This window comes from Aspergillus fischeri, genomic scaffold, assembly GCF_000149645.3.
Source record: "Aspergillus fischeri NRRL 181 1099437636264 genomic scaffold, whole genome shotgun sequence".
Taxonomy (NCBI): domain Eukaryota; kingdom Fungi; phylum Ascomycota; class Eurotiomycetes; order Eurotiales; family Aspergillaceae; genus Aspergillus; species Aspergillus fischeri.
Window position 1 is genome coordinate 2,433,080 of NW_001509762.1, and position 12,517 is coordinate 2,445,596.

The window sequence follows — 12,517 nt, forward strand, 5'->3', positions numbered from 1 at the left end:
TGTTGTAGATGTTTGCTGCGATGTAGTGACATGATCAAGTTACATATACGGAGTATGGTGGACGTGAGAGATATACGGTCAATTCTCGGTGCGGCGCAAACTCGGCTTTTGGGCCGTGGCCGAGTTATACCCGATATGATGGGCAGGGAATGAAACGGGATGTGCGTCATGCGTGTCAGCTGTTATTCTTAGACTCGGGATGTGCTATATTATTGATCGTACGGCCTCCTTCGGGTTCGACCCTGGCTAGACCTGGCTAGGCGATCGGGATGTCGGTTGAAGGGAGGACTTAATCCCTGTCGGCTTCTCCCCTCGCTTCTCCGTTGTGTCGGCTTATATTTAGTTTTGCTTCGAGGGGAGGTATATATTGCGAGTCTCTACTCAGGCACATGCACATTTGCGAGGCTATTCTACGGATGTGTGAAGAAAATGTCATATGTCCAGCCAATGTATTCGTCAATCATGCGGTATATACCATGTCTCATCATTGTATCATACATTAGGGTCTGTTGTATATTAACACAGGTTCAACCGACTGGCGTCGGCATCAATGTGAATCTCGTCCCACAACTCGCGCAGTGAAGTCAGGTAGCAGCGATCCACGTAAAAGTATCCCAGCAGAAGCTCTCGCAGTTCCTGCCAGGAGTGGAATCCCTGGTTCCTCACGGCCGTGGTCAATTCAGTCATGAAAAACGTGTGCTCGCGGGCCAAGAGCCGCGAGCTGCAAGCCCCCACAAACAGGACCCAGATCAATAATTCCCGACACAGGTTGAAATACCCGGCCGGGATCGTCGTTTCAAGTGCGACTCGGAGCCCGACAATCGGTTTCGAAAATACCGGACCCATCGCCGGGTAGAATTCCCATATGGTGGAATTGTGGAACAGCAAGCACACCAGCCGGACGCAACCCTCAATCGTTGCGTCTCCCTTTGCTTCACCGGTCGGCGTGTATCGGTCACTATGCAGGGCATACTCGACGTAGAGCACTTCTGTATTGAAGTAATCCTCCGTTTCGTCGTCAAAGCTCTGCGACGACTTTGGATCGCCCTTGATCCACTCCGCATACCAGATTAGTTCAGTCAGGTCGTATATCGCCTTGGACATGGCATCACCAAAGACGCCGGGTATCTCAATCAACTGAATCAAACGCGATGCAGTTTTAGCATGATCTTTACTAGGTGGTATAAGCGTAAGCCCAGAGGGGCGAGCGTAGCGGACGAAAGGGAAGATCGGCTTTGTGAAGGCCATGCACGCCACGCGAATGTCGGTCCTAGTTCGGGTCAATCATGCGCGTCAGGGCCCAAAAACTTCGCTCGGCTCGACTCACCATGATATCTGAAAGCGGACATCCGGTGGCACATCAGCAAAGCTATTTCTCATAGCAACCATCTGTCGTAACCCCGCCAGATGAATTTTCAAGTAGTCGGGATTCCCCGACGCAATCTTTTTTCGTCAGTAGGGCTGTGAAAGCCGGGACAATGGGCCATATCATACCTCGATTGTGAGAAGGATCGACACCGCCGCAATGAGTTCGTCGCTAGAGGCTTTAAGCGGGTCCGATAAGCTCTCGTTGACCAAACGGATCGTCTCTCCGCGATGATGAAAGGTGTCCAAAATCAACGGGCTCGTCTGCGCTTTCGCGGGATCAACCAGTGGAAACTCCCCGGACTCCAAGGCGGCATTAGACGCAGCGACACAGATACAGGCATGTAACGAAGCCGGATCATGTTGGACCAGGGCCGCCCAATGAGCCTGTAACCGCGGTGCAAATCGTCGTTGCAACGGATATGCCAATCGGGTCAAATTGCACAAAACTAAAATCCACTATTAACAAAGCAACATCATCCTCAGCTCGGACGATTTGGCTTACAGTGCTGCAAATGTCGGTACATCCTATCCGACAGAGGCGTATGTAAAGTATTGAAGGGATCTTTCCCTCCTTGGCCTAATCCATCCCATGGGGGAGAGGATCTTGATTGTACACGGCCGACTGTTTGAGTCTGTGAAGGCGCACCGACGCCGTAGCTGTCCACATTGCCAGTCCTCTTCGTGACAACAAGCTCAAACTGTCCCTCCTCTTCTTTGATCTGCGGTTGACCTTGATCATATTCCTGTTCGGCCCGTTGGTGATGCTGTGTGGAGGAAATGGTGGGTGAAGAGGTGGAAGTATTTTGTTCGAATGCCGAACTCGGGGCAGGCGCTGACGCCGCAGTTGCGCTGGAGGAATTGGAGCTGGTGGTCTCAACAGGCTGAAACGCAAGATGCTTCCATGTCTTGCTCTTGTAACGCTTAGTGTTCTCCAATCTCTTCTTGCGATTGTGCTCCGACATCACATGGGAGCGAATACGTTTCAGCGTCTCTTCTCGCGTTCCTTCTGAGACCGACTGCGGATCGGTATGGACCCAGAACAACGTCGACCGGCCATTGGACGCATTGGTGGTTTTGCGAGTCTTGCGAAGCTTCGATGGGGCGCCCTTGCCTACATCTTGACGACTTTTTGAATCCGAGTCGGCGGAGCGCGATGCTGCAGCTACAGATTCGTCGGGGTTGTGTGATAAGGCGGATGACGAGGGAGCGATAGCAGGAACAGTAGTGGTCACAGCCGATGAGACAGCAACAAAAGGGTGATGGAGAAGTTGAGGCTCTTGCTGTTGGTGGTGATGATGAGGATGATTATAATTATTAAAGATAGTACCACCAGAATTAGTCGAGGTAGTAGTAATGGCGGAATCCCAAGCAGCTGGTTTACCTAGCATGGGTAAGACCTGCTCGTGGCCGCTGGCAGGAGCACATGCCGTTGGCTGGATATTGGGGTTCTTGGCATCCATCGGACTTCAATCAGCAATCACAGTATTTGCTGATGATCCTCATGTGTATTAATCATTGTTTCTAGAGTTGGCAAGAGGGGACAAGAATTGGAGAAAATGGGTTGGATAGTGACAAGGTGAAATGGACAGGGTACCCAAAGCCAAGGGAAATGCTGAATGGTCAGCACACTGCCCCTATCAGGAAAAGCCCATCATTTTTTTCCTAATGGTGGACAGGGCTGAGGATCAGGACGCGGACTTTTGACCTGCACTATATTGGTGAGAATAATAGCAATAATATATGTGGGAGGAGCAGGACTGCAGAAAGCAGCCAGCGATGGAGTCGTAGGCCAGTAGCAGTAAGAAGTGACAAGACAAGAGTTGTCACTTGTCAGGGCGGTGGATGTGTCGATAGAAGAGGGGGGAGGGAACAGCGCGATTATTCCGTAAGCGCAGCCAATTTGGGGTCATTCTTTGTCCGTCTCGTTGTTACTTTTTATTATTTTCAATTGGTATTTTATCTTTTTCACCTTTTTTCTTCATTCACTTTTATTTTTATTTTTCTCCAGCTCAAGCTTACTCTCCCTTGATTGAAGTTGTGATTTCAATTGTGGATAACCACAATGATCAAGGAACAATTTCTGGCTGAAAAGTCCTGTATGAAGCCATAACCGATGGCGTGGGTCTCTCGAGTGCATGTGTCCAGCCTTCAGGACTTCTACGGAAAAGCGCAAAGGACTACCCCATGGTTGACACTGATAAGAAGAGTCGAAAACACGAGGCCAGATCCCGGATGCTGTCGCTGCCGAAGACCGAGTGGAGCCCTGGACCGGTATTGATTCTATGGGAGAAGTCACTATAAACGACTGGATGTGGGATATCGGATCTCGGCATTAATATTATGAATAATTCGATGTGAATAGAGAGGTTATATAAGTATGAAATATGAAATTGTACGACCGACACATAAGCCAATCTTAAGTGCACAACATTTGCTTTGCATATTACTCCCTCCTTGTATTGACTCGGCATTGAACCTTTTGTCCATGGGGATGAACAGATGTACTTGAGTCCTCAAGCGCTGTCATTCTTCGAACATCATGTCAAAATAATCCGACTCCGCAATCCACATGTTTTTGTTTGCTTTCGATCGGACACATCCTCGATTCATCGTAGTAGCCTATCTTGTAGGTTATTTACCATGTGTTTTCCAATCCCCTTGCGGCTCGCATGGCTGATGTATCGGAGACTTCCAAAGGACCAGCTGGAAAAGGATCAGCTTACAATATCAGAGTATCACACTGCTATCTTCCTCACCCAATCGTCAACTGTTTGATGCCTATGCTTTAGTCAGTTCATCTTTATGACACAGTGCACTGTGCTGGATACAAGGCTCAGGAGTTCGAGCAATCCTCAAGCCAAGCACTGAGCATTTTGTAGAGCAACCATACATTTGAATTTTACTATTTGGAAAGTAGCTATGGCGTACACAGTCGGAAAGTCTGAGGCTCCCAAGTCTCCGTTATGTTTCCCAACGTGTACAGATGACCTCTCATATTTGGACGGTTGAATCACCCTTGTTGGCGCTTCTTGGAGTCTCGAGAACCGAATTCCACATTCCAACTCTGTGGGTACACGACTCCTTGGCCTTTGACTTTTAGCGCGTTGTGTCTCCTCTCTGTGGTTCTGAGTACTGTATGAGTATCTACTCAGCATCTGGTCTAAGCGGTACAACGAAGCAGAAATAGAATACAGACACTTGCCTCATCGCCGCTATCATATACCAGATGCAGAAGTCGACATCCCTGCGTTCAACGTTGCCATCAATTGCCCCATCCCAGTTGCACTAACAGGTGGAAAACTTGGAATTTCTGCATGGCCATGAGCCAGTTGCAGGATCGTTGATCTGACCGCAGAATCTAACCGTCGAACTCGATACCTTACAAGGTAGATGCTCCGTAGATTAGGCTCTTCTTTACTGTCCGCTCGCTGTAACTGCATAAGCCAGCCTCGGCCGTGTGGACTGTAGACTCACGATCCGCAGTACGGCCATCATCCCCGTCTGCAGCGTATCCGGATTCCTGAAGAAGAAATTTCGGTTCGGCGTGTGGGCCTTTGGGCCTGGAAGTGCATACGAAATACGGCGTGAGGTCCTTGCTTCTTTTGCTCCCTTGCTTCGTTGCTCCACCATCTCGACACTCGACACGGGCTAGCGGTCGCCAATTGATGAGATGAGACTGGGAACGTCTTGGACAATCTAATAGCAAGACGACCTCGTATCGCGTATAACTGGCCACCGTCCGCAACTGTTTTCCAAACAGATGCGTTGGGAACCGCTAATGCGACCCCCTTGAAGTAGCTCTCAGGGCGATACCGTTGGAACACCAAGGCAAAGGTGTCCCGCATGAACTGGTGATCATTGGTAATGAGTGGATGGTATCTGTTGGTGTTTCACATACTAGAGAGCTTTTCCTTGGTATTGGATCCAATAGCACGAAAGGTAGAAATTGTACAAAGAATACGGTCGGCCTATTGACAGGTACATAGGTACCTTTGTGGTATGATGTGATTCTGAGTATCGTGAATCTCGGGACTACATGCTTCTGATTGGAAACCTTCTAGGTAGAGATGCCTTTTTGTCCCAATATACTGGGGGCATACCAAATACATATCGGGACTTTCCAAAACTGCACGCTCTAAGCTTTACCATTCCAACACAACTTATATATATCGTCCTCAATTATCTGCTATGCGCTGTTTGTCTTAACGAGAAAATGCGCCCGCGCTGCGGACTCGCTCAATGATACAAACACCAGAAGCCTTGATGCACGAATCAGTGACAATGCGGACAAGAAATACAGGTATAGGGTAATCAGCAGAAAGACGGACGCATAAAGACACAGAAACAAACGATAGGATACGCTATGTCCCGGTCAGCCATCTAGACTTCACTTCCGGTGACTATTTATGTGGACAACCTGCTATGCTAGGCCATCCCGGGCCGTGGAAAGACTGGCATTGTTTCCAGCTGTTCGAGTCCTCCCATGGTACCCTGTTGACCACCGACATGCCAGCCCTGGCCGGTTTGTTGGTTTACAAAGGCACTCTGTCGGAAAGGATTCGTGCTTCCAGTTGGGTTCGGTCGTAAGGGTGCTGCGGCTGGAGGCTGCAGGCCTTGACTCTGCTGGGGAGGAACAGAGGAGCTCCGAGCAAAGGGATTGGTCCCTGTTCGGTGAGGCTGAAGTGGTTGCTGCGCTGGACTCTGAGAAGTCGCCTCAGTAGGACCTGAAGTGAATTGTGGATTCACCGTCGATAGGCGTCTGGCAAAAGGGTTCGTGTTTTGGCGGCTCAACGGAGACGCCGGCACAGCAGTCCCTGTTGGTGTGCTCATCAACATTGACTGCCTGAAAGGATTGGTTGATTGTTGTTGCGGCTGCTGCTGAACACCCGGTGCGGGTTGTTGCTGCTGAGAAAATGACGCAACACCGCTTTGCGGTATGGGGCTAAGGTGGGTTTGGAATCCATATGTCTGCGGCTGTGCTGAGTAGCCGCCGAATCCAGCCCCGGTTGGGGTAGACTGGAGTGGTTGCGGGGCTTGCGCTTGTCCAAATTGGTTATTATTCTGCTGAGTGAAGGGTTCTCCAAAGCCGGTCGGCTGACCAAAAGAGGCCCCTTGAGGCTGTTGCTGGAAACCCGTCTGCTGGGTATAGAAGCCTGTCTGCTGCGGCTGGAAGCCCGTTGCCTGGAACGGCATGGTTTGCTGTTGCTGCTGTGCTTGGTACGGTTGCTGGAAATTTGTTGGTTGTGCTGTAGGCTGCGGATTGGGTTCGATAGGTTCAAAGAAGTCAATCAAGTCAGCAGCATTGGTTTTCTTCTGCGGGTTCGGTTCTGTTTGTGGGCGGCTCGGGGCAGAACCCATATTACTAGTATTCTGAGGGCCCCCAGTAATACTGGACTTCAACGCGGTGTCTGCTCCACCATTCTTTGCGCCTTTTCGAGCCAGATACTCCCTTCGGCGAAGGTTGAAATCGGGATCATTGAGATCATCCTCAAGAAGGCGCGTCAAGTCCGTCGAAGCGTGTTTAAGCTTGGGTATTTCTAATCTGGTTGCAGATTGAAAGTGCCTAGCGACACCCAGGAACTTCACGACCTCCTCCGTTTGCGTGGTGAAGGTCTTGTATATCTCTAGAGCGCGCTCGCTGTCCGGTCTCGACATTTCAAAATAATGCTCTAATGGCCAATCGCGTCAATACAGCCACAAAACATCGGGACAAGGAACCTACCTAGGACATTTATTGTACCCTCATTCATAACCGAGTATAGAGTCAGGAGATCCAATGTAAGCAACCGGAAGGCCGTGAGTGTAATTTCATTTTCCACTTCATCTGTCAGAAGCTGATGGCAAACTGTCAGTCACAGATTTAGCACCGGTCACAGTAAGGTGAAGACCCACGTCGCAGCGTAACAAAGCCTTGATCTGCTTCTGGACAATCTCTGTTTCTCTCAGTAGACCCTTTTCAACTGTCAATCGCTTCATCCGTCCTTGTCCGCTCCGAACGTAGTCGGTCTTTGTGGCTTCGAACGCTTTTGCGCGCGCCATAAGGTAATCGGCATATCTTCGGATGTTATGCCCTTGTGATTGTACTACAGGCATGAGCCATCAGCATTGGACATGCATATTCGTCAAGATGCTTCCGTCCATTCAAGCCCAGCTTGCAACTAACCTTCTGAGTATCCGCTGATCGCTAACTTGGTTGGGTTCTCCGCCATGTATTGTAAAGTGGCATCCAATTGCCCCTCTCGTATCATAAGATGGACGACAATTAGCGCCTTGAACACAATCGTCCATGTTGAATCGCGCAGTCGAAGTTGCAGTGTCCGGAATATCTCTGCAACACCCGCCTCGCCCGTATGGGTCGCAACCAGGATGTGTTCGATGTATTTTGATTTAGGAGCCGCAAGCTGTCCATCGAGAAACGTATCAGCGACCATCCAAGATAGTATTGGCAGAACCGAATAAATTAATTTGACTAACCTTGACCTTGGTAGCCCCTTTCACGGATTTCTCAAAATTTTGAGACATTGTCGGCAATGTTTAGGTGCCGAACTTGGGTAGTAATAAGAATCAGGGGACCGTCGCGATGGCCCCAATAGCGGGACTTGTTGGGACTTCAGAACCGTGCCTGCGGAGCGAAGACGTATTGCAAGTTGTATCTGGAAGGAGTCTAGATCGACATGTGTACATGAGCACCAAATTTGATCATGATGGTTCAAGAAGCCATGCTGCGGAGCCACTTGGTTCTCACGGAGTAGTCAGGACAGAGATAAAGAGGACACTGGTCACAAGTCCTTCAATCGAGGCGGAAATGCCGGATTGATAAAAATTAAAGGGAATTAAATCGCACGGGTTGATGGAGAGCCTGGTGCTGGTAGTTGATTTACTGCAAGAGCTTGAGCTCGTTGGCTCGGTGGTGTTTGGTAGACGAATGAGTCGCGGTGGAGCTCCTGGCTTAGATGATGATGATTTTCCGGCTACTCCAACATGACTAGCGCTGGCACGAGTATCGGGTAAACATCTGAGACGCAGTTTGATAACCACCAGTATACCAATTAACAGTTAAAGCTTCAACTCGCTCTCAATCATTTATTTCCCTCTGACAATGAACGCAATTTATGGACATATAAATCCACTTAATCAACTCAAAAGTTCCCAAGCAAACATAGTTTTGCGATGTACAGCTCTGCAATATAAATATCCCTAGGAGTGAATATATTCTCATGACACTGACAGAAACCATGCAACTGTTGATGCTCGTGTCTTAGTGCCTTGATCACAATTGAGCAAGTCACTGTTCAATCACTTCGCTCTTTTATTGTTAATTCATTAATTAAACATGGGAAATGGCAGTGGGCAAGGGAGGCGAGACCTCTCCTCCAGCATTTGTCCCGCACCTCGACTGAAGCTCAACACTTCTTGGTTTAGAGCAAATTCATTACCCTCTTCTGATCTGCCTCTCATGGATATGAAATCTTTGACCACCTCATGCCCGTCATTTCGTGCCATCCCAGCCAGCTACCCCAGTCTCTTTAGGAATTCTCTGTGACTACGGAGTTCTCTTTACTATAAACCTTACTACGGTCCTCAGTCTAGCCTCTACCTTGTGTTGGTCTGCTCTCTTCACCCTCTTATTCACTCTCATGTCATCTTTGCGGAATACTGCACTTGTGTTGGTTCCTACTCTCTTACTCTCGACTGTTTTCTCATCATCTTACACATTATTCCACCTGCGTCCCTCCCACTACTCAATACCTACAGAACTCCTACTTTCCGTCTAGGCCAAAGATTTTAGAGGCTTCTGTGAAAAACAGCTTCAAAATGCAGCTTGATTTTTCAACCAGACGTCCACAAGTGTCGTGGAATGATGACAAGAGAGTATTCCTATGCTGTCTCTATAAATTTTTTGAGAGAGATGGTACTGCGTTTGAGGAAATCTTCAATACTAGATACAGAGAGGACCTAGAGAACAGCGGCTTTGCTGACGGGCGAACTGCTAGCAGAACATTGTACAGTCAATGGGCGGACATGAAGCGACATGGGGATCCTATCTGGGGCCGTGTCCATAAGTCTCCTCTCAACCACGGCGATTGGTTACCAATAAAAGACATAATCATCGATGTTGCTCAGTCACTTGGAGTCTCCCTCGTTGAGAAGAAAATCGATGATATAGACACGTCAAATTACCGCTCAAGGACCGCTATATCTGGCAGGACCACTGCTTCCGACCCAGCTGTTCTAACCTCAAGCTCTGTAAGTTAAATCATGGATCTTCGGGGAGGGTTTACTAAACATGGACAGGAGAACTCTACACCCCACTCAGCTACTCTTGTTCATCACCAAAATACCTCGTCAGGATGCCATAGTCCCAGTGTAAACGTCTTGAAATCATCAGCACAGCCCCTGACCACACATGGTGGAAAGGTCTGCTGGTGGTGCTTGGACCAAGGAGACGACGCAGCCGAACCTAATGTAGGCGTGTGAGAAGCATATACAAGTAATGGTAGCTAATTTGCCCAACAGACATCTTCGACATCTCCGCGAAGCGACTACCTACCGCCGCTTCTGTATAGATGGTCGAACGCCGACTCACAAGGCATCAATACTCCGAAGCGGTACATCGCCGGCCTATTTACTGACTCTGAGGTCAGCACATTTCTTCCTGACGACATTGCCCCGGAAAAATTCAACGGTTATGTCCTGAATCATGTCAGCATCGCAAGCCATCCAAGCCCCTTCATCTCCACATTTCAGTCTATCCTAGCCCCCATCCACCGAGCACTGTGGGGAAAGGAAGGGGCTATGGTCTCAATCATCGATACAAGGAAGCTTACAGGCCCAGTGTACTTCGCCAAATCCCTTGTACAGCAGAACAAGATCCGAATCCCGGGCTACAATGGCATAGGAGAATATCTTATATGGGGAGAGATTCAAACACCTGCGATAATTTGCTCTTTCAAGATCACTACACTCATCCAGATTGCGCACGAGAATGAAGATATCGACAGGATTCTGCAACTTGAAAAAATCGCCTCCTATAAACGTGTTCGGGGAAAGCTACGAACAGTTCTTTCCAAGGAGACCGACAGTATGAATTTGGATCATGCTTCTGGTGCCAGCTTGGGTAAATTACTCCACCTGATCAATGTGCCCCAGGCATATTATCAGATGGTCGGCGAGGGCATCTTCAAGTCATGGCAACTACGGAAGCAGGGAGACTGGCAGGAATTTTGCCAAGGGCTTGAAGTTGGGTTTTTCAACCGGTTACGTCAAACAACCTTCAACTCATACCCAGACAACTTGGATGTAAGGCCTACAGGAAGAGCTCTGGCTAAGGGAATTGGAATAGGTTATCTTGTTCAGCATGACACCGTTGTGCATGAAGAAGAGGAAGAGAGATTCGAAGAGATAGAAGACAAAAATGAAGACGAAGACGAAGAAGAAGAAGAAGAGGAAGAGGGAGATGATGATGATAGTGACGACATTCAGTCCGTCTTTGACACGCCTTGTCCAGTTCGACTAGCACATACTGTCTCGTCTATCACGCCACCGGACGCTCGGCCTGTCAATCGAATTGAGCTCTACAATCCCGTTACCAGAAATTGGTCTCTGGCCGAAGAATCATCCACCCCTACGGAAGTCGAGACTTTCTCTCGAGAATCTAGCGTGATTGTCTTGGATGACTTCGAAGAAGAAATTGAAGAGCTCGGAGATATGATCATGGGGGAGGATATCTCTGATCTGTCTACACCCGAGCATCCACCCAAGGATCAATTCGCCTCAGATCGCGAGAGGATTAAGCGTTTTCTAAAGTGAGACTTCACCAGGACCTCTCAGGTTTGCGTGCTCGAGATGGTTCTGTTGAAGGATCCAGAAGGCCGGTTTTCAAAGGAGCAGAGTGAAGGACACAAGACAATATATCTATCTACTCCCCCTTCCGCCGTTAGATACGAGGACAGAATGAATCAGATTCTAAGTCATGACAAGAAAATTCCATTCCCAAAGCCGCCGCGCGTGATAATCCCTTATTCCGTGGTCTGCTGTAGAAATTGTATGTAACACAGGAGGATCAAATTTTTTTGTATTGGATATTTCCTGCAGGAGGGTACCTGGGACATAGAATCGTTAAAACAATCCCAACCCGCCAGATCATTTCGCTTATATCCAGTCACGCCGCTGCCCTAGGTTTTATTTTCCATGTGAACACCCCCTTCATCCATTATCGACGTTTAGAACTTGTTGAACGACTTGACGGCCTTGCCGGTACGGGGCAGGACACGCAGGACGTTGAAGCGGACCTATTGGATTGAAAGTTAGACATAATTGATTCTGAGAGGGGATTGACGACCGCTCCATAATAATTTCCATTTCAGCATCAACCGCTGCCGGAGATATCGCGCAGAGTCGTTCCTTGGAGGATTTCCACATACAGTCTTGCTCAGAGGACGGCACTGGCCGACGGTGACCCAGTCACCCTCCTCAACACGGAAAGCGGGAGAGACGTGAGCGGCAAGGTTCTTGTGTCTCTTCTCGTAACGGTTGTACTTGGGGACGTAGTGGAGGTATTCACGGCGGATGATGATGGTACGGTGCATCTTGGTAGAGACGACACGGCCGGTCAGGATACGACCACGGATGGAGACCATACCGGTGAAGGGGCACTTCTTGTCTGTTTCGAATTAGCAATCTGAATATATTCCTCGACGCCTAGCCATCAGGATTTGATCCCCGGGTTTTGGAGATGAGGAATTCGAAACTCCGCGATAAAGGCCACGGCACTGGATTTCGGTACGAAACCAGTCGCGCAATCGTCCCTTTCTGATGCCTCCTCTTCCCATATTTTCTGCGCCATACTTCTTGTGATTGCCTTTTGATATTCCGCGCGGTTTCCTCATTCCTCAAACCCAGGTAATCGTAGCCTCAGTCTCCGAGTCTAAAATCCGATGTCGCCGGCAAAATCTCAGAGTAGGTCGCTCATACCGATGTAGCTGCCCTCAATGGCAGTCTTGGGAGTACGGAATCCCAGACCGACATCCTTGTACCATCTCCGGGTCTGGCCGACCTTCTTGCTCTTCGCCTTGGTCTTGGAGTTGAGGAAGATGTGAGGCTGCTTCTGGAACGCACGTTCCGACTGGACGGTCAACTCGGTAGCCAT

General features: G+C 49.0%; 4 protein-coding genes across 4 annotated transcripts; 1 reads left to right on the forward strand and 3 right to left on the reverse strand.

Moving 5' to 3' along the window:
• Positions 1–516: 516 nt before the first annotated feature.
• On the reverse strand, positions 517–2,828 carry NFIA_080900 (uncharacterized protein; the record flags this gene model as incomplete). The annotated part of the gene is made up of 4 exons (XM_001260042.1): positions 517–1,270; positions 1,328–1,443; positions 1,495–1,814; positions 1,871–2,828. The coding sequence occupies 4 exons, from the start codon at positions 2,826–2,828 to the stop codon at positions 517–519; spliced, it is 2,148 nt and encodes a 715-aa protein (XP_001260043.1).
• A 2,965-nt stretch (positions 2,829–5,793) lies between these two features.
• Positions 5,794–7,890, reverse strand: NFIA_080910 (ENTH domain protein; the record flags this gene model as incomplete). Its single annotated transcript, XM_001260043.1, has 5 exons — positions 5,794–7,037; positions 7,091–7,202; positions 7,261–7,451; positions 7,532–7,769; positions 7,843–7,890. 5 exons carry the CDS (start codon positions 7,888–7,890, stop codon positions 5,794–5,796), a joined length of 1,833 nt encoding a protein of 610 aa, XP_001260044.1.
• Positions 7,891–9,775: 1,885 nt separating this feature from the next.
• On the forward strand, positions 9,776–11,178 carry NFIA_080920 (uncharacterized protein; the record flags this gene model as incomplete). The annotated part of the gene is made up of 2 exons (XM_001260044.1): positions 9,776–9,834; positions 9,936–11,178. The coding sequence occupies 2 exons, from the start codon at positions 9,776–9,778 to the stop codon at positions 11,176–11,178; spliced, it is 1,302 nt and encodes a 433-aa protein (XP_001260045.1).
• Positions 11,179–11,591: 413 nt separating this feature from the next.
• On the reverse strand, positions 11,592–12,517 carry NFIA_080930 (40S ribosomal protein uS17; the record flags this gene model as incomplete). Its single annotated transcript, XM_001260045.1, has 3 exons — positions 11,592–11,660; positions 11,793–12,031; positions 12,343–12,517. 3 exons carry the CDS (start codon positions 12,515–12,517, stop codon positions 11,592–11,594), a joined length of 483 nt encoding a protein of 160 aa, XP_001260046.1.